Source organism: Phyllostomus discolor, chromosome 8 (genome assembly GCF_004126475.2).
Source record: "Phyllostomus discolor isolate MPI-MPIP mPhyDis1 chromosome 8, mPhyDis1.pri.v3, whole genome shotgun sequence".
Lineage (NCBI taxonomy): Eukaryota > Metazoa > Chordata > Mammalia > Chiroptera > Phyllostomidae > Phyllostomus > Phyllostomus discolor.
This window is the reverse complement of record NC_040910.2, coordinates 74,565,107-74,590,678: the sequence shown is the minus strand read 5'-3', so window position 1 is coordinate 74,590,678 and position 25,572 is coordinate 74,565,107. Positions and strand designations below refer to the sequence as shown.

The 25,572-nt window shown below is 46.0% G+C and overlaps 1 protein-coding gene across 3 annotated transcripts in view; it reads right to left on the bottom strand.

Moving 5' to 3' along the window:
* Positions 1-2,134: 2,134 nt before the first annotated feature.
* ZZEF1 (zinc finger ZZ-type and EF-hand domain containing 1) overlaps positions 2,135-25,572 on the bottom strand; it is a 112,249-nt gene continuing 88,811 nt past the window's right edge. For 2 of the 3 annotated variants that reach the window (XM_036033240.1, XM_028534605.2), the window contains exons 44-55: positions 24,243-24,362; positions 22,647-22,838; positions 21,674-21,774; positions 20,203-20,338; positions 19,744-20,103; positions 17,792-17,935; positions 16,133-16,301; positions 15,855-15,953; positions 15,299-15,464; positions 6,993-7,146; positions 6,399-6,470; positions 4,720-4,800 (exon numbers count right to left, since the gene is read on the bottom strand). In XM_036033240.1, coding sequence (XP_035889133.1) covers positions 4,720-4,800; positions 6,399-6,470; positions 6,993-7,146; positions 15,299-15,464; positions 15,855-15,953; positions 16,133-16,301; positions 17,792-17,935; positions 19,744-20,103; positions 20,203-20,338; positions 21,674-21,774; positions 22,647-22,838; positions 24,243-24,362 — 1,794 coding nt within the window. Of the gene's footprint in view, positions 4,801-6,398; positions 6,471-6,992; positions 7,147-15,298; positions 15,465-15,854; positions 15,954-16,132; positions 16,302-17,791; positions 17,936-19,743; positions 20,104-20,202; positions 20,339-21,673; positions 21,775-22,646; positions 22,839-24,242; positions 24,363-25,572 lie in introns of all 3 variants that reach the window. The other variant, XM_036033239.1, reaches the window with a different exon arrangement.

Below are 25,572 nucleotides of genomic sequence, written 5' to 3'. Positions count from 1 at the left end.
AGAAAGATGCCTTTAAAGTCCTTTTCCAGGTAATTTTTGATTCTACAACAGAACTTAACATGTGTATCTAACCCCGGGTGGTTTCTAGGTGGTAGTTTTATAAAGTTAAGCTGCTATATGGACTCTGAACTTTCATCAGTAAATTATTATAAATTGGTTTAAAAAAGAATAACTTGATAATTAATGGATGCAGCTTAATGCTGTGGCTTGACTGGACACCGTCAGAGGCCTTTTTATTTCAGGACTTTTTACATATTTGCTTGTGCACATACTAGGCATACTAATGTGATGAGACAGAGAACTATGACATCTTTTCAACCTATTGGAGCCAAACTGTTGCACAAATTTGGGTCAGAAATGCTTTCAGCTGTAAGGGACCACCCCACAACAAACGCTCTCTCTCTCACAGCCCGCTGCACCTGGAGGTGGCAGTTCCAGGGGTCATGCAGCGCTCAAACGGTGTCATTAGGAGTCAGGACTCCCCGGCTCCCCTCACACTCCCTCACCACAGTCAGGGAGCAACAGGGCAGGGCAAGCCCCTTCCCCCACACCTCCCCTCAGGCTTCAGGCAGCAGTGGGCCCACAGTGGGCAGGGCTGGGAGAGTGAGCACCCAGCAAGGACTTAAACCAGTCGTGACTTTGCTCATGAGCTAGTAGGTCCTACCTTTCTTGAGATTCAAGTATCTCCAGTTACCCCCTAGAAAAATCTGGATCTGTTGGCAGGGGAGAAGGGGAGTATGCAGAAAAGGGAAGTTAGGGGAGAGGCAGGACCCGCCACAGGCACACTGGGCCACGTTTAGGTTTGCCCTCCATCTGAGAGCCTGGGTATCTAACCCGGGTGGTTTCTAGGAAGCTCCCACATGTAGCACGCTGCTGCTGTGTTGAGCGAATGGGCACGTGTGTATGGTGGTGACAGCTTTGGGGCTGCGCATCAGGAGAACTGCACTGGTGTGGCTCCTCCACCACTTCCTGTGCAATTCCAAGCTGACCTCTCGGAGCTTCTAGTTCTTCTCAAAAGAGGAAGCTGGGCTGGTTGAAATGTTCCTTTTCTGTTGCTCTACCTCAAATTGCCTTTGACCTCTGCAACCCTCTATTGCTTATTCACCGGCCAGTCTCAGCAGGTAGCCTTCAACACCTCTGTTCCTGCTTTCTAGCCAAGCAGACAGCCAACCACACCAGCAGTGCTGGGCTCAGATAGAGCAAACACAGCCTGGTTCTGTGGCCAACTTTTCAGAGGGCTGGAGTGCTTGGGCCCATGGGGTGGCGGGTGGGGGTGGGGGACTGGAGTGGGAAAGGATGCAAATGTTACCACTAGGTCCTAGAGGGAGACTTGAGGGTTGCACAGGCCTGGGGAGCACCCAGTTCTGCTGAGCCTCATGCTCGGCCAGCTTTCTCTCTGGCTTCCAGGATGGTGAGCGCTGAGGCTGGGTTCTGGACCCTGCCTGGGATTCCTCAGGAGGCAGTTTTGGGGCTTTAGGAGTATGTGCCAATCAGATGCTCTCAGGCTAGAAAAAAGTGGGCCACAAAGGTTAGTTAAGTCCAACCCCCACCAAAAAGTCTATCTTTCCAATTTCTGACACAGCCCTCAGCATCAGGAACATGGCTGAGAAGGGCACAGAGCAGTTAAGTTGCCAACCAGAAACATGAAGGAGGAAGATGTGCAGGACCCGAGGGGGGCAGACGTCAGCTGCATGTCTAGTGAGAAGCGAGGTCCAGAGGCAGGTGAGACCTGTCCCCGGGACAGCGACAGGCCCAGGGTCTGGACCCTGCCTTCTTCCTCTGTGTTGGCTGCACACTGTGCCCCGTGTGCTACAAGGTAAGGATGGGCAGGGTGCTGTTGTGGGGGCTGGCCGGGGAGAGCTGCCTGAGGGGACTCAGGAGCTGTGCAGAAGGGACAGGCTGAGGTGAGCTCTCCAAAGGCCCAGGGTGCCTGGCGGGGGGGGGGGGGGCGGGGGGGGGGGAAAGGGGGTCTCCTGCAGGGCTGCAGCCCAGGGCCTAGGGCCTTCCTGACTCTTCTCTAGCCTGAGGCCTGGAGAGTGTTGAAATTCCATCAATTTGGGCTTGGTTGGAACTCTAAGCATAATCTTCACAAGAGGCAGAAGGAGGGGACGGAGAAAAAAAGAGGCCCACACAATTTTACTTTTTTATATAGAATTTGTACAATATATTTCTCTTCATTTGCATATTTTACCTACAACTTAACATTCTTTTTACAGGCTGAACTCTCCTGATATAATCAAAATTCTTTCTTTCAACCAAATAGGAAAAATTCAAAATTGTAAACCCGTAAGAAAACAAATTAAAATCTATGATGAAAATAAGTCACTCCTCATTAGGAACAGTGTCTGTTTGTACATTATACATGATTTGGAACAGAAATTTCTTTATAGATTAGGCACATGTTTCCACAACACCTTTATTCTGGCCAGATTTATCTCATTCCGGGCAGTCCGGCCTCCTAAGAAGGATCAAAGGGATGTTGGTCTTGACAGAAATCTGTTCTTTCAGATACTGCTGGTACAGGTTGGGGACCAGGAGTCGAGGGTGTCACCAGCCTCAGGAGGGCCAGGGGAGCAGGGCCTGGCACAGCAGCGCCACCTAGTGGCTGAAAGAGAGGCAGGGTGCGAGCAGGGTGGCCTGGCCAGGTGGGTCCTGCCAAGACAGCACAGTTGTGTGTTAAGGGAAAACTTAGGCTTATTCTATGCAAATTGAAGTACAGGGAGACCAGAACAGCAAGGGTGGTGTATAGAGAGAAGCTGTGAGGAGTCCAGTGTTTATTTACAATTTGTCTTCCCGATGGAAGGGTGGAAGCAAAGCTGGTGGCAACTGCCATGAAGGGTGTGCCGGCTGCCCCACCCCTCTGTCCCTGCTCCACTACAAGTCAGGCCAAGCGAGAATGGGGTGGGTGGTGTGGCACGGTCAAGCAGGGAGTGGCACCATCACCATGTCTATCTTCCAGGCAGTCACTGAGTCTGAGCCCGTGCTGGGATCTCTTGTTCTCTGTGATCTCCCTCCTCACTGAGAATCCTACTGGGTCTGGGTGGCATGGAACGTGGAGCCTCTTCTGGAAGTGCGGGCAGAGCAAAAGACAAGAAAGGGGCTTTTCCCCAGCCGGCAGTGCCAGACTCCTCACGCCCCCCCTACCACAGGAGCCCAGGCCCGGCCCTGGCCTTGCTGACGTCAGGGCAGTGGGCCCCAGGCCACCAGGTGTCCAGACCGGCCCCATTTGTTTCTGTCCCCTTTGAATTCTCCCTTCTACGTGCAGCTGGGGCTTGGCCGAGGACCTAATTCTAGGGCTGCAAGAAGGTCGCTCTGTATCTCGGCCTCCACGCCCAGAAGGCAAAAGGGCCCTTGCAGTTAAGATGCTCCTAAGACCTGCAGTTGTGGGCTTCTGGGCCCAGAGGCCTGCGGAGCCTGCAGAGGGGCTTCAGAGGCCACAGCAGTGCAGACCTCCAGCTCGGCCTGGCTGCGAGGAGCCTTCCTGGGGTGTGGTGCTGTGTGGCGGGACGTGCCAAGGCCCGGACACCCGCCCTTAAATGGCAGCGGCATCAGGCACTCCTTATGCCCAGGAGTCCCCCAGAGGCTTGTAGACAGCCCACTGCCAACCCCGCTTCACACTCCAGAGCGTGGCTTTGGAAAGAGAATCATCATCAGCACTTCAGGGCAAGACACACCATAGAAAGAAAAATGGAAGCAGCATTCATCAGAACTAATGCAGTTATTGCTAGTCAAGCGACAGCCAAGTAACCATGCCGAGTCCCAGAGGCGAGCCTGATGAGTTACCGACCACGGAGCGGAAATAAAATCATCTGTTTTTCTGTTTGTTTTACTTCTAAAATAAGATCTCCTCTGATAGCACTTCAAGTCGTTTTAGGTACACAAGCTAAAGAGATTCCTTAGCTTCTGCCACTTTCACACCAGTCTGTCCCCCTGAATGACTATGCTACTCGGCATTCCCTGAGGCCCTCTCCGGGGAGTCCATGTAGTTCTGTTCTAAAAACGTGAGGTGGAAACCGAAATATGTCAGAACAACCGAAAAAACTCAGACATGCTGGGAGCCAGTGCGTGAGCGGACGCTCTTGGGTGGCCTGCAGGCAGTTCCCAAGGGCACTGTTCTCACGGAGGACTTCTCTGGGAAGGCTGTGGCTGGGGAGCAGGCGCAGCACGGTTCCCAGACTAAACGCTGGGGACCAGGTGGTGGTAGGCGGGCTAGTTCTCTCCGGTTTCGGGTTGGATTAGCCAGCCGCAGGAAGCAAAAGCAAGAGAGGAACTCCCAAGCCTGGCGCTGCTGCTGGAGGCCTTGCTGAGACAGGTGGCTCTCTGCAGATTGGGATTCACTTAAGGGCAAGTGCAAGCAGTTCCAGCTCAACTGAGACAAAACCCCTTCCAGAGAGGCTGCTTCCAGGCCTTCCCTGGGCAGCAGCTTCTGCAAGGACAGATCCTGGAGAACAACCTTCTTAAGGGCCCCTTGCCAGGCCGTCCTGAATAATTTTGCACTGCTCTGCTTGTTCTCACATGCTATGGTATGTTCAGGGGTCTAGCCTGTGACATGGGACGTTCTTGGATACGTGGCTACTCAGCATTCTGACTGGAGTGGAAGTGGGAGCTCACGGAGAGCCAGGCATTGACGCCACAGGAATTTTGCTGAATGAGTTTAGATATCAGCTGTAAAAATCCCTGCGGTCAGAGCAGCTGGTTCCATGCACGCCATACCAAGAGCTAACACTGGACATTCCAGAGGCAGGTCGCCTTGTTTGGGTAGTTGATGGCCAGACTGATAGCAGCGATGTTCTGCAGAGCCTGCGGAGAGGGAGAGAGTTGTTGCCAGTGTCAAGAACTGTTCCTTCCCTGGCTCGGTTCATTAAGTGCTGGCTGAACAAGACCCTCAGTCGAGCACTAGGGGGCGGGGGGGGGGGCCCAGAGGCAAGGAAGACACGAACCCGACATGGTTCCCCTCACCTGGAGGACCAGAGTTTGGAGCAAGAAACAAAAGCTACTGAGACCACACGAGAACCTCAAACACAAGGTAGAAATCATCACTGCCCCAAGTGAGGAGCAGGTGCAGTGCTGGGGGCTCAGGGGACACCGTGCGGGGGTCTGGAAAAGTTCTTTAGGGAAAGGGAACGACACAAAGGTACAGAAGGGGAAGAAACCAGCAGCCAGTGCTGGGGACCCAGGAGGCAATGTTGGGAGTTTTCACGTTAAAGGCAGTAGGAGTGGGGGACTGGCCGGGAGAGGACAAGGTGGCAGGCAGGGGGAAGGGGAGGCACTGGTTCAGCAACGTGGATGGGCTATGGGGGTGGTCGGAATGAGGGTGACGAGATAGGAGACAGGCACAGGCAAGAGGCAGGAGCCCTCTGACCCTTTCCTGCAGGAGGACGGGTTCCCTGAGAAAACCTGGCAGGAAAAATGTGATGCTCTGGCTGGGAGTCCCAGCCGGATGCCCACTCAAGTGTGACCCTGGGCACATCTCTGCTTTCTCAGAGCTTCAGGGGCCCCTGTCCCCTTCGGGGTTGGACCCCATACTCTGTGACAGTCAAGGAGTCTGTGGCCCTGAGGTTGTCAACACGGAGCCTGGGACCTGTGGGTTCCTGAGACCTTTTCAGGGGCTCTGCACAACAAAACCACTTTCACAGTGACACTAAGACACTACTGTGCCTTTTTCACTTTCACACTCGTGCAGTGTACTCGGGGCTCCCGGAGGCTAAGGTGTGACGGCTAGCCAGCGGACACGGGGGTGGACACGGGCTCCAGCTGCCTTCTGTTAAGGCCTGCAGAAAGGAGCGCCATGCCGCCGCCTGATTTCACAAAACACGCTGCTCATGTTAACATGGAATGGGCTTGTCATTTTTTAAAACACATTCATAAATAAATGTTTAAAAGTTTTGTCTTCATTTCTGATTTCAAACCTAGTTTAATTTCCCGTGGTAAATGTCAATGTGCACAAGTACAACGCACAAAAACAAAAGCTTTTGGGACCCTCCGTAGTCTGGAAGCGTAAAGCGGCCCCAGGACGGAACGGCTGCCAGAAGGGGCGTTCTCCTGCCGGGAGACAGTCACGCCCCCAAATATCTGAAATCTGACTCTACGGAAACTTCAGGGGTCAGCCAAATCATAAATTTAAGGCATTGGTTGTTTTGGTTTAAAAGACACAAAGTCTTGCCAGTGTCTCCTGACCCCTCAGTTTAGTGTGAATGACAGTGACAAATGGGGCGCGCCTGCTCCCTCTGACACCAGAAGCGAGGGACTGAACTGGAACGGAGCTCTGAGTAAACCCGGGGGCGGGGGGGTTCTGTACTCATGCCATAAGCAGAGGGTCTTTGTCCCGGCTACAGTGATGGGGACGGCCTGCCACCAGCAGGCAGCTGCCAAGGGCCAGCTCTGAGGTGGGAGGGTACCTGTGCCGCACAGCGGAGAAGGTGGTCATCCGTGGTTAAGGCCAGCAGGTAATCCTGCAGCAAGCCGAGCTCCTGTGGAGAGAGAGAGAGCAGGGTGCAGCTCTGACAGACCACCACCTCGGAGGTGCCCCCGCCCCCGCAACCACAGAAGCCTCAAGTGGGTTCTTGCTCTGCCAGCCTCACGGCACCTCCTCAGTCAAGAGCCGTGAAGGAGCTAGACCAGGAGGAGCCCTTTCATCTCTCACATTCAGTAAGTCTATTGTGCTGAGGGGAGGAAAAGAGAAGAAAAAAGAACCCATCTGTTTTATTTCCAAAGCTCCCTGTTGTCAAGGGCTGATCCAAGGCAGTTTCCCCCTTGGCTTCGGGGCCTGATAAAATAAGTGGTCCAGGTGCTGCTTGGGCTGGAAGGCAAGGGCCTCAGGCCTTGGCCTCGCCTGCCTTCCTGTGCAGGACAGCCAAGACCTCAACCACACGCCCGCCAGGGCTGGGGATGGGGCTGTGACCTGAGTCCTGGGCAGCAGAGGAGGCCAAAGCGCTGGGTGGTGCTGTGCCCTGGCCCAGCGCCCCCAGGCAAGAGGCAGGTAGGGCCCTCACCTGAGCACGGTTCTCTGTGACGAAGAAGAGCTCGGTGAGGGCACGGTGCAGGGGGAGGAGGATGCCTGGCTGTGTCACGTCTTCATACAGGCTGTACTCCATGTGGGTGAAGAGCTGCCACAGGGGCTTTAACAGCGAAAGGTCACAGAGGTCACTGTGGGAGGAGGGCCATGTCAGACAGACTGCAGGCAAGGGGAAATGCAGCTGACTCTCCCTGCCCTGCATCTAGTCGTTATAAGATGGTCCCACCCACCCTCCCCCTGAAAAAGAACCAGAAATATTCACCACCAGCAAATGAGGAAAGGGGCAGAACCTAAATTTCAAAACAGGACTCCAAGGAAATAGACCTGGAAACACAGTCACGGACATCACCTGCACATCTTTAAAAATGGTTGCTGGAAAGAACTTCCAACGACAGTAAAAAAAAACCCCCAAGATACATGTTAAGTGGAAAAAACATATAAGACTGTATATATAAAATGAAACTCAAAAAACTAAACTGCATACACGATATTATGTGACCACATTAAAAACAACAGTAAATACATAAAAAATATGACCAGTAGTTGTCCCTGTCAGTCTTCTACATTTCCTACAACACTCGTTGCTTTAATAATCAGGAAAAAAAAAGATTTAAAAGACAACAACCACCATTATCATGATCTCAGGCTCACGGAACACTAGGGATGCACTTTAGGCCAGAAGTCTTTCCTTGTCAAGAGCCCCTTTCAGCAGAGCCCTGCTGAGAGGCTGCAGTGGTTTTGTTTCTTACTCAGAGCGAGCTTGTGCTTTATCCAGTTCAACATCCTTCAGAGGAGAAAAACTATGAAATAAACAATATTCTTGGACTTACATAACTTTATATGATCTTAAATTTTGCTTTTTTCTCTTTAATGTATGACTTTAAAAAGAATTCTGTACAACTGAAGTACAATATTGGAGCTAACCACTTTCTTCCAGAGGAGTAAGTCTTCCCAATGGAAACCAATGGGAAAATCTGTCTTGATTTAAAGAGGCAGCTAGGGCTAAGTTTTCAGGAAAGCGCCTGGTCTTGATTTAAAGAGGCAGCTAGGGCTAAGTTTTCAGGAAAGCGCCTGCAGGGTGGAGTAAATGCACCTGCACGGCTCATGCCTGTGGCAGCACTAAGGCCTGCCGTCCCTCCCCTGGGGGCCACCTCTCCTCTCTGCTCCATCCCGTCTCAGGCCCTGGGACTGAGGGGTGCAGAAGCATCCCTAACGGATGGCCAGCAAACTGCAAAAATGCAACCACAATGCAGCCAGGAAGGGCCCTCCAGTGGAGCTGTGTACACAGCACTCAACCAGATAGTTCTCACGGGCAGCCACTCTCAGAAGAAGCGCACTAAGAGTCCTAACTCTCTTGGCTAAGTGGCCCCTGATGTTTGCAAACGAGGACACAGTGGTAGTGGCAATCATGCCCAGATTTCCCTCTCTCTCTGCTCTGCCAGCCTGTAAGTAGACCAACTACAGGCGCTGTCACTTTCCCTGACTTGGAGAGTCCTTTATTTTTCAGGTAACAGCTCTATATTACATGAGAAGACAACCTGTTACTTCGAATATCATCCGACTAGCATTCTGTGTGTCTTAAAAATGCTAGAAAGAGGGTACTGAACTCCTAACAGGTGGGAGTCTGAGCAAGGAGGGTAGGGACAAAATATATGAATGACATGTGTGGGCACAATCACTAAAACCTCCCCTCTGAGATGAGGAATAAGACAACTATGCTTTCAATCCCCACTTCTATTCAACACTCTACTGAAGTCTGGTTAGCTCAAAAAGACAAAACTGTTTCTAAGGGTTGAGAGGAACAAATAACACTCATCACGTGCAGATAATACAACCATGTGCTGAACAATCTACATACACACTCATGTAATCAACAGAACAAGGTCACTTGCTATTGTACCAGGGCAATATACATGAAAATTGATTTTATATCTGCAGAAACAATGAAAAATAAAAATTTTAAAATACCAATTATAATAACTCCAAAACATTAAATACCCAGGAATAAATCTAACAAAATGTTGTATGAGTTCTCTACATGGAAAACCAGATAGCTAAAAAAAAAACCTATAGAGGGGTGTTTCACCACATGTTTAGTACCAGTACTCAGTGGGAAAAAAAGCTTCAGAGTGCTACTTCTGTGTTTTTTTTCTGTTTCTTAGTTTGTCCACTTTTCTGTCTGGACAAGAACAGCTTTTTCTCAAATAAACTTTTGAAATGTCCTTTAATTTGAAAATTAAATTGCTGCTTAGGTTTACTGACATTCTTCAAATTGGAATTTGATTTTTGTTTTGATTTTTCTTTATTGACAGAACACATGATTCTAAGTTTTCTTCCCATTAGTTCAGAACTGTTTAATTTCAGAGCAAGATGTGCTCAGGGTGCCCATAGCCAAACCCTCTGCTGACACCTGTCAGCTGGTCTCTCACAGTTCTTACTACCACCATGATGCTCCCACAGTCCAAAAAGGGGTTCTTAGCTGAAGACTGTTCAACTTTGTGTAGAAGATTCCCCCAAACACTGATCACTTGTCCCTAGATGAGGTCTCCAATGCTAGAACAACTCAAATACAGAATCTGTCGACATTTTGGGCCCCATTTCTGTTCAATGTTTTAGTAGCAGCTTTTTCATCCTTAACTACAACATAAGCATTAATATTTTTCTGATCACAATGAATTTTACATTTTATTGCAGCCAACTTTTTGGCATAGTTCCCTCTGCTGGAATCACATAACAAAATCATACAGATGCTATTGGTCCATACTCTTTAAAAAATGACTTCAGCTTCTTCTTATTACATGTGACAGGCAAATTCCCCACAAACACAGTTTTCTCATTCTTTAACCTCTCTTCTTCTTGATTGATTTGAATTTTCTTCCTTTGATTGACAGCTGGGTGATCTACATCATCAAGTGTTTTTTTTATCTGCTACTTTAATGCCAGATTGGGAAATTTTCCTTTTCTGCCCTTCTTTCTGTTGAGTTTCTTCTTCTTTGAAATCAGTACTTGCTAGAGCATTTTCTCTGTTGGCAAACTTTTTGTCTGCATCAGAAAGTTTTTTCTTCACTTTCACTTTTTTTGCAGGTTCTTATAAAAGTGGCCTTTCAATCTGGAGTGTACTTTCTTCCTCCTTATCCTGTTTCCTTTTCTTGGTGGTTCCATCAGGCACAGGCACGTACACAGGATGAAGCTGAGGCTGCCTGCAGTGAAAGAGCCCCACCAGCCAACCGAAGTCACTTCCAGGGCGGTGCCCGCTGCAGACCAAGCTGTTGGCCACCTGTCCCACCAGGTAGTCCGCCTTCAGAAGCCCGCTGCCGCCATACTCCCAGGTTGGGCTTGGCCCAGAGACTGACGCCAGAGGCTCATGCCTTGTTCTCCTGCCTCCCTGCACCACTCTTCTCTTTCTCTTTGCCCTTCCCCTTTAGGGTCATTCTCAGCCCAAGGCCTCCAGGAGCCACATCAAGAAAGTGAAAACTTTATAGTTTTATAACATTTATAACATTACTAAGATCTAAACAATAGAGGATTGTTGATTAGAGGATTCAGTGTTCTAAAGGCCTTGTTTCCTCTCCAATTGATCTAAAATGTCAATCAAAATTCCATCAGGTGAGAAGGGTGTGTGAACATGCATGTACGTTGTCTAAGAAATAAACTAATCAGGAACAAGGCACAGATGCCCACTCTTGCCAGTTCTATTCAACATAATACTGGGAGTTCTAGCCAACACAATTAGGCAAGAAAAGGATAAAAAGGCATTAAAGTTAGAAAGGAAGAAGTAAAACTGTTTGTTTGCAGATGACACATTACATATAGAAAATCCCCAAGATTCTACCAAAAAATTGTTAGAATAAATTCGGTATAGTTACAAGATACAAAGTCAATGTGGAAAAATCAGTTGTGTTTCTATATACTAACAATGAACTATCAGAAAGAAAAATGAATAAAACAACCCCATTTACAATAAGGTCAAAAAGAATAAAATACTTGGGAATAAATTTAACAAAGGAGGTGAAAGATCCATACACTGAAAACTATAAAACACTGGTGAAAGAAACTGAAGACACAAATAAATGGAAGATAATTCTGTGTTCATGAATTGAAAGAATATTGTTTAAATGTTCATACTACTCTGAATGAAATCTATAGATTCAAAATTTTAATAGCATTTTTCATAGACATAGAAAAAATAATTCTAAAATTCATATGGAACTACAAGAGAATTTGAATAACCACAGAAATCTTAAGAAAGAAGAATCAAGTTAAAAGTATCACACTTCCTGATTTTAAACTATATTACAAAACTATAGTAATCAAAGCAGTATTATATCATTATAAAAATAGACATACAGATCAATGGAACAGGACAGCCCAGACATAAACCCATGTATATATGGTCAATTGATTCTCAACAAATATGCCAAGAATATGCAGCAAGGAAAGTCTCTTCAATCAATGGTATTGGGAAAACTAGATATCCACATACAAAAGAATGAAACTGGACATCTATCTTACATGATACATAAAAATCAACTCAAATGGATTAAAGTCTTGAAAGTAAGACCTGGAACTGTAAAACTTCTCGAAGAGAACATAGGGGTAAGCTCTTTGACATTGGTCTTGTCAATGATTTTTGGAATTGTTACCCAAAGTAAAGATATGCAAGTGGACCTACAGCAAACTATAAAGCTTATTCACAGCACAGGAAACCACCAACAAAATGAAACTTACTTACTGAAGGCAACTTACTGAATGGGAGAAAATAGCTGCAAACCACATGTGTGATAAGGAGTTAATATTCAAAATACAGGGGCTGGCACAAATAACATCCCTTTTTTATTACAAAATCTTTTATTATAAATCATTAGCATGTAATTCTGTAACATAACAATATCACACTTAGGCATACCATATGACAGACATTTTAGGTGAAATGTTCAAATTAAAACTATAAATTATTACACCCATATTATTACCCTGCCAACCACACTCAAGCAGGCCTTACTTCTGCTGGACCCTGTATATAAGAAACTCATACAACTCAATACCAAAAAAAACACCCAACAACAAATAATGCAACTTAAAAATGGGCAAAGTATCCTGGTGGCAGCACTTCTTTGTTGTGAGAATGCCCTCTTTTGAGACACCTGCCTAACAGAAGCTGATTCTAAATTAGTAAAAAAAAAAAATTATTTTACTTGTCTGTGTCCTTTTTTTAGGCTTTCATTACAAAGACTCTAAGGTTCATCTTCTGTTATCTTTTAAATGGATTCCACAATAGTTAACTCATAAATGCCTTACATGTGAATTAGGGAGTCTAATGTTCATCACTGGGATGTTTTGTACTAAGAGAACCTATGACCCCTGCTGCCTCTATGACTAATGATATTCTGATGATATAAGATACAGGCCTGGTGATACTTTTTGTTGGGTCTCAGTTCTGAAGATCTGCTAACAAAGGGATGAACTGACTGCTCTAGAGAACTGGAAAGGTCAAAGGGAAGAAATCTGTGGCAAGCATTTGTTTAATAGTAAAAGCTTTGTGGAGACCAAAAGAAAGGGTAGAGGATCTGAAAGATGTTTTTCCAAAGAAGACATGCAAATGGCAAATAGGTACATGAAAAGGTAATCAACATCACTAATTATCAGGAAGATGTAAGTCAAAACTACAGTGAGATATCTCTTCAGGGTTATTATTAAAAAAAAAGAGAGAGAGAGAGATTTAACAAATGCTGGCAAGGACGTGGAGGAAAGGGTGAACCCTTGTACACTGTGGAGTGACAGGTGTGTTAACTCAATGGTGGTAATCCTTTCATAATGTGTATATATATATCAAATGAGTGTGTTCTATACTTTAAATATATTGCAATTGTATTTGTAGGTTATACCACAATAAATCTAGAAAAAAAGAAATAAACTAATTCTAAAATTTATATGGACATGTAGGGTTAAAAATAGTCAAGACCACTGAAGAAAGAAATTGAGGAAGATACAAATAAATGGAAGCACTTACCCTGTTCATTGATTGGAAGAATTAACATCATTAAAATGTCCATACTACCCAAAGCAATCTATAGATTCAATGCAATTCTTATTAAAATACCAATGGCATATTTCACAGATCTAGAAAAAATACTTCAAAAATTTATATGGAACCAAAAAAGACCCGGAATAGCCACAGAAATCTTGAGAAAGAACAAAGTAGGAGGGATCACAATACCTGACATCAAACTGTATTACAAGGCCACTATAATCAAAACAGTCTGGTAGTGGCATAAAAACAGACACATAGACCTATGGAACAGAACAGAGAGCCCAGAAATAAACCCATGTGTCTACAGTCAATTATTATTTGACAAACAGGGTAGAAGCATAAAATGGTATAAAAATAGCCTCTTCAACAAATGATGTTGGGACATCTGGACAGCTACATGCAAAAAAATTAAATTTGACCACCAATTTACACCATACACCAGAGATAAAGGAAAAAATTAACAAATGGGACTACATCCAATTGAAAAGCTTCTGCATGGCTAAAGAAACCATCATCAAAATGATAAGGGAACCAACTGTATGGGAGAACATATTTGCCAGTGATATGTCAGATAAGGGTTAGATTAATCTCCAAAATATATAAAGAATTCACACAACTTAACACCAGGAAGACAAACAATCCAATTAAAAAATAGGCAAAGGACCTGAATAGACACTTCTCCAAGGACATACAGATGGCCCCTAGACATATGAAAAACACTCAACATCACTAGCCATCAGAGAGATGTATTAAAACCACAATGAGATATCACCTTACACAGGTCAGAATGGCCATCATAAACAAATCAACAAACAAGTGTTGGAGAGGATGTGGAGAAAAGGGAACCCTAGTGCACTCTTGATGGGAATGCAGACTGGTGCAGCCACTGTGGAAAACAGTATGGAATTTCCCCAAAAAGTAAAAATGGAACTGCCTTTTGACCCATCAATTACACTGCTGGGAATATACCCTAAGAATCCCAAAACAACAATTCAAAAGTACTTATGCAACTTGATGTTCATAGCAGCACTTTTTACAATAGCCAAGTATTGGAAATAGCCTAAGTGCCCACCAGTGGATTAAAAAACTGTGGTACATTTATGCCCTGGATGGTGTAGCTCAGTGGATTGAGTGCTGGCCTGTGAACTGAAAGGTTGCTGGTTTGATTCCCAATCAGGGCACATGCCTGGGTTGCAGGCCAGGTCCCCAGTTGGGGGTGCACAAGAGGCAACCACACATTGATGTTTCTCTTTTTCCTTCCCTTCCCCTCTCTCTAAAAATAAATAAATACAGTCTTTTAAAAAAACAAACAAAAGAAAACAAAACTGTGGTACATTTACATGACAGAATACTATGCAGCAAAAAGGAAGAAGGAATTGGATGGAACTGGAGAGCATTACACTAAGTGAAATAAGCCAGTTGATGAAAGACAAATACCATATGATCTCACCTATACGAGGAATCTAATGAACTAATGAGCAAAATAAAACCAGAGACGTGGAAACAGGGAACAGACTGACAGCTGCCAGAGGAAATGGGGGAGAGGGGAACAGTAGATAGAAGGGGAAGAAAGTAGTCAAAGAATGTGTATGAATGACCCATGGACACGGACAACAGTGTGGGGATGGACTGTGGGAGTGGGGTGTGGGGCAGAATGGAGGAAGGCAAAGGGGGAAAAACTGGGAGAACTGTAATAGAATAAAAGAGAATAAAAAAAGTTGAACTATGCTGAATACTACTAGATATGTAAATCTATTATAAAACTATACGATTTAAGACAGTGTGGTACTGGCACAAGGATAGTCAAAAAGGCCAATGGAACAAAAGAGACCAGGCACAGACCCAGGCACAGATGGATGCCTGCTTTGTGACAAAGATGGGACAGGAATGTGGTGAGAGAAAAGGTGGTCCTTATATTCAAGTAGAAACCCTTGTGAGAAACAACTAATCTTGGCCCCTATACCTCATATCATTCACTAAAATTCATTCCACATTGACTGCAGATCTAAATGTGAAAGAAAAAACAATAAGCTTCTAGAAGATAACATAGAAAACATCTTCATGACCTCAATGTCAAGTACGGCAAGAATGTCCCAAACAGGCAACAAATGCACTACCATAAAGGGAATGACTGATAAACTGGGAGACATTAAAAGACATCACTACAGGAGTGAAAGGGCAGGCCACAGAGTAGGAGGAGTTACTACAAAACAAATAGCCAGTGAAAGGTGCCTATCCAGAAGGCAGCTTACCTGTGGGTGCAGCATTGCACAATCCTCAGAAGTAGGTGAATGGCTTTTAATCGCTGATGACCAGTCTGGCGACAGGCCACGCCTACCAGCCATTCCCACATTTTGGCCAAAGGGAGGTGTGGAATAACTCTTTCTTCTGACAGCATTTGCTTCAAAATTTCAAATCCTGGGCAACCCCCACAAAACAGATATTTTAATAAATAGAATGTAACAATAGATCATTTAAATTTTGCCTGATGTGCAGTGATGCCTTTTGTAAAAGCTACATAGGGACAACATTTTTATTTCCCTCTTTTGCAAAAATGCCCCGGCAAATTCAAAGACAACAAGCGCCTTCTTTAGGTAGCTCTGCTCTCTGGCCATGCAGGTTCACAACTAGCCAACTATATAGCACATTCAAGGGTGGCACATGTGGGGTCTGTGAGACATGCCTGTGGAAGCCTTAGAGAAAAATACCTGTTTTGACTGGAACACAGATCAATAGCATTACGGCACTTACACCCACAGAGGGTCCCTGGCAGGGAGATGGTGCAGACAGAAAGAGAAGAGCGCGCACCTGTCTGGAATCGCCCCAGGTGTCCAGCTGTCACAGTGAACTTGTAGCCCCACTCAGTGTTGCTCATGTCAGAGGTGAAGCGGTAATACAGAGTGTCTCCTGCTCACACAAGGAACAGAGACAGGTCAGGACAATGCAGTAACAGGGAATGGCAAGTGAGGTGTTTCTGACAAAAATATAATAAATCCCATTTAAAATCCTCCAATAATTTCCCTTTTTAGTCTTAAGTTTAAATACTTAATGTTAAGAATTGATATAACCAAGAATTTATTTACTACCTGGAAGTTCAAAATCTTTCCATTTCTGTTGAGACCCACTGAAATTGTGTCGATCCTGCTGAAAGTCACTGCTGCTGGCCATGGCTAGTTCATCACAGCCTTCCTCTGTATTGCACTGAGAATCAAATTTGATTGAGAGGTAGATTGCACCAGGAATGTGAACTTTATCCTAGGGAGAGGCAATGAGAACACTTTTGTTGGTACTGGTCAGTCACCGAGGGCTTACCTCACGCCAAGTCCCGCCATTCAACCTGGGGATGTAAGAACAAGTAAGCTACAGCCCTGCCTTCCAGGAGCTCTCCGTCTAGTGAGCTGGGTGGGGCGGGGGGGGGCAGGGGGGGCACCCACAGGCCTGCAAACACAGTAGGAGAGACACTTGTGCAGACTGGGGCATGGCCAGCAGGCTTCACTTGAAGAAGGAGGGGAGGGCAAGAAAGAGTCCCAGTGCAGGACTGTTTGGATTGTTGTGAAGAATAAAGAGAACAGGAAGAGTTGGACAGAAAGGAAGGAATGGCGGGAGACAAGGTGAGGGGGATGCAACTGTGAGGAGAGCACATTTCAGGCAAACAGAACAGCTCTGGAAAGTCTGACGGGCTCAGGGAACAGCAAGGAACTTGCCATGTCTTGGGTGAAGGGTGAACTTGGTGAGTACGAGTGCTGGGGCGATGGGACAGGGTGACCCTGGAGAGGCTGGCAGGAACGGAAATGAAAGCTGGTGTGCTAAAACAAGGCATTTAGACTTTGTCTGGAGGGCACGGGGAACCCTGGAAAGGTTGTGAGCAGGAGAAAGCCTTAGGTTTGTGTTGTGTAGGGTCACTCGGACAGCTGGTGGGAAGCAAGGCCAGGGCTGGGGCAAGGCCAAGGGGAGGAGAGCTGGGGTGGTGATGACAAGGTGGTTCCCTTTGAGGTAGAACTTGGTAGCTCACTAGATGTGCCTACATTGGGCTAGACCCAGGAACACAGGGAGAGAAGAGGCTTTGAAGGAAGAAAATAGGGAGGTTCTGCAAGACAAAATTTCAGCTGAGCAATAACCAAGTTCTATTGAAATTCATGAGTTTCTCTGTCACCTACCACTGCTGCTAGAAGGCACTGGCCTGCCAGAAGCATATGCCTTGCCAGCTCCAACACTTTGAAAAGGGCTAAAGAAATGCAAGTGGTATTATTATGTCATTGAGAATAATAGGCTATCCCACACTTGCCTTGTCCAAACTCCTACCTTCCCCGCTCCCCCGTGTAGGAACAAAGTTAAGGGTGGAACAGATGAGGCTTTTCAGTTCTGAGTCATCACACAAAGGGGCGGGAGTCTCCAAGGTGTGGTGGGATCACCAGGAGCTAAGTAGAGTGTGGGCTGAACTCAGACCCACATGCAGACTCACTGCTAGAAGGCACCAAGGAGCCTTGCTGCAGCAAGAGTCAACTCTCCTCCAAGGTCAGGTGGCCCAGTGATTTCTATTAAAACCAGGTCAGGAGGAGAGATGACTTGGTTGTACAGAATCTCAGGCTTCAGAGAGGCAGACTGCAGCTTAGACTAAGGAAGCACTTCCTTGGCCAGGGCTGTCTGGAGGGGAAAGAGCTGCTGTAGGAGTTGATGAGATTCTTGCTTTTCCTGCCAGCTGCATGCCCTGAGGCTAGGTGGGCCTGGCTGACCCTGGGTCATACCTCAAAGTTGGTATTGTTGTTATATGGGTGTTTCGATTCTCTCACTTGCACCTCCATTCCTGGCTCTTCCATGAACTGGCAGGCAGCCAGAGCCATGGTCCCCAGCATGTTCTCTTGGCAGCCCTGGAGCACCTTCTGCAGGATCTGGTGGGACACAAGGCAGGGAATGTCAAGGCCTGCCAGTGGCAGGGCCTGGGAGCTTCCCCATGACAAAGAAAGGAGAGCCTGTTTCAACCCAGGGCCCATCAAAGGGGCTGGCTTCATCCTGGACCTTGACCTAACCCCCTCAAGCCACCCCATCGGCCAGCTGTCACTGGACGGGGCTCCTGCTATGAATCAGGACATGGCAGTACTTTCAGGGCAATACCACTTGAAGGAGGTCTGAGAGAACCAACAGAACCAATCGGAGATGGTCCTGGCCCCTGAAGAGTCCTGAGCCTAGCAGGGGGGTGGACGTGCAGATAAACAATTGCAGCACGATGGAATATATGCCCAGAGTGAGGCGCATAATTAGCAGCTCCATGGGGCAAGAATGGAGGAAGGGCGTTTTCAAGACAGGGACTAGCAGGGGCCAGATTTCTCCCTTTTATCACCTCCAAATGAAAAACATGGCTATAGCTAAACATTCTGGCAACCCCATGGCTGTGAGGCTGTGAAAGGACCTAGGGGATTTAGGAATGGGTGGTGTTCTGACACAGGCAAATTAAGGATTACAGGATAAATTCACTTCCTAATGAATCCTCTGTACTGCATCTGTGTGTGTGTGAGAGAGAGGTGGGGGTGGCAAGGGGGATAGTGTAGGGATGAATAAGAAGGTAGCAAGTGTGACTTAAGTGTTTGCACTTGGAAACTGGGAAGGTGGTGATAAAACTTTCTAGCTCAGTGGAAGACAGTGCCTGGGGCTCCTGCATTCTAGACCATTTTGCTTTATCGATTCTTCAGTTCTACACAGCAGGAGGTCTAGGAGATACTTCTAGACCTGTGAAGAATTGCTAACCCAGCACTACTTTAAAAGATGAAGTTGAAGATCTGATTTAAAAAGAAAAAAAAATGGCCTCCACCTGTCAAAACTGACCCTTAACACTAGAGCATTGGACTTAAGAAAATGCACAGACCCTGGTGAGCCCCCATGTCTGGCACCTAGAAGCTAGAAGCCTAGGAGAAGCCTCCTATCTTGATTTCTTCACCTCTAGGTCACACTGTAAGACAGGTGTAAGTGCTGGCAGAGTGTCTGACCTGGGGTAGACCATTCTAGAAATGACAGTTGAAAAGAGAAGACACAAACCATCCTGGAAGATTTCTCATATTACAGAAACAGGCTATCAGTGTTGTAATGAACGCTGTCCCCTGGGAGCCACACTAAGTTAGATGCTAGGGGACATGAGAAGAGAGACAGGCTAACAAAGAGGGTTAGACTTGTAGCCCTGACTAGTGTAGCTCAGTGGATTGGGTGTCATTCTGCAAACCAAAATGTCGCTGGTTCGATTCCCAGTCAGGACACACGCCTGGGTTGCAGGCCAGGTCCCCAGCTGGGGGTGTGCGAGAGGCAACCACACACTGATGTTTCTCTCACACATCAATGTTTCGCTCCCTCTCTTTCTCCTTCCCTTCCCCATCTCTAAAAAATAAATAAAAATCCTAAAAAAAAAAGAGTCAGACTTACGAGTATAAAAACAAAAAGGGAAACTGCAGAGACAAGTTTCATGGACACTATTCCAAACACTCTGGACCCTCAGCCTGTCCTAGGCTGTGAGCTCAGCTCTAGGCCAGTACTTGGGAGGGTCCAACACTGCCCGTGACCTACGCTGCCTGTGTTGTGGAGTCCTATGGTCACCCAGGTAAGCTTACTCTAGAAAATCACTTGCTAGAGGGCTTCAAACACTTGGGGTTAGAGGTGGGGAGAGGACAGAGGAGTGAGTGGGGTGAGTGCCCAGCTTGGCCTGGTTACGTACCTTTTCCCACCGATGTTTTTCTTCCAGTTGCATGAACATATCAAAAATGTAGGTCATATGCGCAGGGCCACTTAGCTCTAGGATGTCCTCACTCACTGGCACGTGCCCAGGCCACTCAGCGAGCAAGGATGCTAGCACATGGCGAGCGTACAGGATGGCTGTGGCCTCATTCACACGGAAAAGGTAGTCCCGGACTGCCCTCTTACTCTTGCAGTTCAGCTCCTTGTGCAGGAGGGCGGCACTCTTGCTACGCCGCTGCTTGGCATAGCTCTGCTGCAGTTCACTCTCTGTACTGGAGATCAGCTTCTGGGTCACGGGGTTTGATTCAGGAGTGGCCTTGTCACAGCGTGTGGGCCGGGACTGCAAACCCAAAGACCACCATTACAGAGCCTGTCCTTCTCACAATTGGGGGTGGGAGTCAGGGACAGACATTTTGTTTCCAAGGTGGAGGCGACATACCAAGCACGGTAAGATAATCATGTCTGTATCCACAGCTTTGGCACTCTGCTCATCCAATCTCAGACTCCTGCTGGGCTGCCACTTCTGAGCCAGGGTCCGTATCCTATCATCTGTGGTGAGTTCATCCCCATCAAACCTGCAGAGGTGGAGCACAAAGTTGGGTATGTAAGTTGGAGCAAGGTAAGAGTTTAACCTGCAGTGAAACTTGTCAAAAATGTTGACCAGAGTTATTTTCCTGTTATTTTGCAATTACATTACTACTTTCCATATTTTGCAAATTAGATTCACACCGTACACTTATTCATGCATGCAGATATGCATGTACGCCTTGTGGCAGAGAATGCCAATTTTCCCACAGGACCCATCCTGCCTTTCTTTCGAAACAAAGTTCCCTGAAGTTTTAGCAAGCTATGGAATCACTGTATCTAGCCCAGAGCTAGAGACGTGGTTCCCAGTCCCTGCTGTGGCTAGATGTAGTGATGCAACTGGGTTCTTACCAGCAGGAGGCCAGTGAGGCAACGTGTGCTACCTCTGAAGCCTACCCACAGAAAACTGCACTGTGGATGTGCCCCTTTCCCTACCTTCCCCCTCCTCTGGGCTGCAGCAGAGGGGTGCTGTGGGTGAGCCAGCTTTGACTGCACAGGTGAAAACAAAGTGGGGTCAGTACTCGGAGCAAAGCTGCCCACTCACCCTGGGCTGCTGCCTACCTCTGAACTGTTCGAGGGAGGAAAGACAAATTGCATCCTCCCCGACTCATGATACTCCTGGGTTTCTTAGTTATAGCAGCTTAGATTATGCCCTAACTGATGCAGCCCTGCTCCATCTCACAAAGGGTTTGAGGCAATGTATTAGAAATTCATATGGAAAAATAAAAATTAAAAATAAAAGAAATATTAAATTGGAGTTGAACATAAATCAGAAAAGGAAGTCAAAACTAGGGTATGGGGACAGAGGAGGAGGAGATTAGCTGCAGACAAGTAAAGTTCTACACAGATTTAAGACATGGGCCCAAAAACTAATGCTGAACTTCCTGTCCAAAAGAAAGGAAATATTATTAACTTTATAATAATTCTTGAAGAAAAAAGCATGAATATAATATGTAGTGGTGAAAAAGTAAACAAACAGAACAACACTTTCGACCAGAAGGGCCCACCCCGCGCTGTTTGCTCCCTGCACGACACAGGAGAGCAGCCCTGGGGTCTGTCTCCACTTCTGCACCCCCAGTGGGTTTACTTTAAGAGGCAGACTGTGATGTAAAGGTTTTCTGATGGAACATACGACACAATTCAAGATGATCCACGTGCTGTAGCACAGCCTCACATCGCTTTGTGAAGAACTACAGACCAACCGGTCCCACACCTGCTTCCTGGCCTCTCAGGAGTTTTTCTCCACATTTCGTTGGCAGGAGATAGGGGTAGTCCTGCCCTCACGTGCTCTCACACTCACTTCAGTCGTGCCTTACGTCCCTTACCTCTTCTGAACCTCCAGGAAGAACGAATCAGTCCTTTTCATCTGTAGTTCGTATATGGCCCGGAGAATGTGCAGAGGGGCATTGAGGGCATCGTGAGCCATCTGAAGGCCATGGGGAGGCAGTAGGAGAAAGAAATTTAATGTGCTTTCATATGTTATTGATAATCTAAACTCAAAAGTGGTGAAACAGTCATTTTCTAAAGTTACCACAGGTTATAATTTAAGAATATCATATGGGTACTTAAAGCATATAAAATTATAAGCCCTAAAACATGGATTATAAAGTCTGCATTACTATTATAAATTCAAAGGAAAATATAAAACACAGAAACATCAAAAGAAATACTGTATCAACAGAATGCAATGCTAATAGTCAATAATTACGCACCACACCATACTCACTGCTAGCTTCTGCAGAGCTGCCTCACAGTCAAGTGTGGCCACTGGCACATAAGTCGAAGTATATTGTACTTTCTTCTGATTTTTAAAAAACTGTACTTTTTTTCCCCTGACATCCATCCCATACTGTTCACTCTTCATCTAGTTATACCTTTTGAGCTCAAGCTCTCACCCATTTTCACATCATTCTGAGGAAAAGTGGATTATCCAGGGAAAGTAAGACAGTATGTCAATTGCAAAATACAAGGACGAACTGTCATTTGGGGGTTTATGGATGGTCCTGGAAATTACATGCAAAAATTTACATGTATATTTAAATGTGAATTTTATAGGAGAAATGATCTAAAGCTTTTGGGTACTTGGACCAAAGACATTAAGAACTGCTGTGGTGAGGGCCTTTCCATTCCTCTGGACCCATTCTGTGTAATACAGGTAGGGTCCTCAGGAAGTGAATTCCCAGGACAGAAGACAGAGGCATTTTCAGGTACAGGCTAAGACCCAGTCCGAGCCAGAGAATCCATTCCTGAAAGTCCCTGAAGTCCTTTCTCAGCCCACACCATGACCCAGGAACGTACCAGGAAACATATTCTGGTGGGCTCGTCCAGGCTTTCGAGAGGGTCTAGCTTCTTCTGCTCTGGCTCACTTGGGCTGCTGACCGACTGTTCCACCTCCTCCTCTTGGTCCCCTCGCTCATCCAGCTCCAAGTCTCCATGCTCGGCCAGAGAGCTGATCTCCTTTTTTGAAGAATACAGCATGATGGACAAAATCTACACAGAAAGAAAACCAGGTGGGGCAGGAAAGTGAGTGTCTGGTGGGTGAGAGCATTACATAGATCCTCAATCCTCAAAGGGCAGAAAATATTTGACCTAACTTTTAAAAATATGTCAGAATTCACACAAAAAATAAAATTAGTAACATGAAAACACTTCAGTGGTATTTGTAATCAAAGAAATGTTAAGTAAAACTAGGAGGAAACTGGGTGTTTGTTAACTTTGCTGCTGACAGTGTAAACTAATACCAGCCCTTCAGAGTGCATTTTGGTGAACTGAGACCATCGGATGGCTGTTTCCTAAGTTGAATTTCTAAGTGGAAGGTGGATTATTACTTACAAAAAGAGCTACAAAAACGTTCCCAGTTCCTGACCCAGTGCAAATGTACAAAGTTATACCACGATGTGGCAGTGAAGCGTCACGGACGGCGCACACTGAAGCCCACCCTCACACGCCCATGGGCAGTCACTGGAAACGGCAGTCAGGAGAACTCACAGCTTAGACAAACAGCCATCGTATTCTCAATTTATTTGAATACCATGCTCGTTATACAATCTAAATCTATCTACCTGTCTGTCTGTCTTTTTGTCTACCTGTCTATCATAGATATAGAGGGAAAAACAGAATAGGAAATACACAAAATACTAATGGTAGCTGTGTTGGCAGGTAAAATTTAGAGTTTTTCTTTCTTTTCTATTTTTCAAATTTTCTGCAATGTGGTTCTATTATTTGAATAAACAAAATTTAACTTAAAATATTTCCTAAGAACTAGAGCTCAGATGCCCCCAGATTATCCATTAACATGTTTCGGCATATTTTCCTAAAACCTAACTAACTCCTCTGTGGCGACTGCAAGCTGTTTTTTCATGTTCAGGACTCTGTGGGACTAGGAAAGGTCAGCTGACCACCCTCCACACAGCAGCAGTCTTTCCGGGACCTGAAGCTGGCACTTGGTTCAGAAACTCCGCAGGGAACCAAAGCAATTCTATTAAGCACAATCTAAAGCCTAGAGGGAACAGTAATACAATGAGAATTATCAACTAACATCCTACAAAAAATATATAAAAGTGAGGACAAATTTAGAAACTGATCTTACCTCAAAGGAACTTTAAAGGGAAATAATTATTCAAGGGAACACTTTATTATCATGATATAATGTTTCCATATAAAATACCTCTCTTTCAATGTTCTTGGAACAAGCATCAAATTAATTTCCCCTGACAGGGGAGCACAGGTGTCATATCCCTATTTCCAAAAGGGAAGACAAATACCAAACACAGTTTTCACAACTGCACGGCATGAGTGCGCACAGGGAAGCAGCAGCTGTAACTGAGGACTCTAACTCCCAGCCCAGTAAATCTGCACCAGTTGGCAGTAGAAGGAACCACCTTCATCCCTTACTTCCAGGTCCCGGAGGAGCCAAGTTTTACTGAAGCCAGTCCCTTTGCTGCATTTTTTCACCAGCAGCTTCAGCAAATCAGTCTGGAAGAAGGTAGCATGCGTCTCTTCAAAATCATGAGCCTGCCAAACAGAAAAAGAATGATTTGCAACTGCCTCAGAATGAAGAAGGTAAGGGTCACTAGGGAGAAGGAAGCCTCCTTCAGGGCCTAGTCTTAACTAGTGGCCCAAGTTCATCCTTAAGTGAAGAGTCAGCAGGAAGGATAAAACTTTGAATCTTAGCTATAACCTATGTCTGTGCACTCATTCTCCAATTCATTCACTCAACAAATATTCCAAAGTCAGAGAACTCATCAACTTTTCAAATGAAATCCTTCTTTTATGCCTAGCTCTGTTGGGAAGAACATCTTAAAGCGATCCCTTCCTCCCCACCCATGCCCTTCAGGGAGCAGAAGAATCATGTTCCTCATAAGTACATTCTGTGTGGCAAGTCCTATGCTAAGAACAGAAGTTTTATGTCCCTCTCCTGCTTGCTACCTTCTGAAAAACTTCCCACTGTCTTTAAAATAAAATCCAAGTTCCTAGTCACAGCTGACAAGGTCCTACAGGCTCCAGCCTGCTTCTGTGTCCTCATCTGCCTCCCTGGTGCTATCCTGAATCCCGGGAGGTGTTCTCTCTGCTCCCTGATGACTATGTCTGCTCCTGGAGTTCGCTACTCTCCCAGCATGCAACACTCTGCCTAGATTCCTTATCTGTCACCTGGAACTTCACCTTTTCAGAAAAGCTTTTTCTGACTCATGAAAGTTTTTCTTGCAGGATCTTTCTTGTCTCTCTTATAATTTAGACTGTAAGTTCCATGAGGTCTGGGACCTTCTTTCTAGTTCAAAACTACATATGCAGTTTCAGTTGGCACTTAGTACTCAACAATATTTACCAATTGCAGAATTCAAAGACAGAAATAGTCTGTGCCTTAGGGAGTTTATTTTCTCTTACCTAATAATGCAAACAATTAAAACCATAGCAGACTGGGATAAATACCATGGTATCAACAAAGACTGGATGTGTAGTGTCAATCCTAAACCTGCAAATTCTCAGGGCCAGGCCAGAACTGACATGCTATCCCTCCAGTCTCCTGTGATGCTTGAGTCTTTCTGTGGCTTCCTCGTTGGTGCTGCCAAAGTCAAGGAACTCATCAACTTTTCAAATGAAATCCCTCTTTTATGCCTAGCTCTGTTGGGAAGATCATCCTAAAGCTATCCCTTCCTCCCCACCCATGCCCCTCAGGGAGCAGAAGAATCATGTTCCTCATAAGCCAAGGCTTCTCATTTCCACG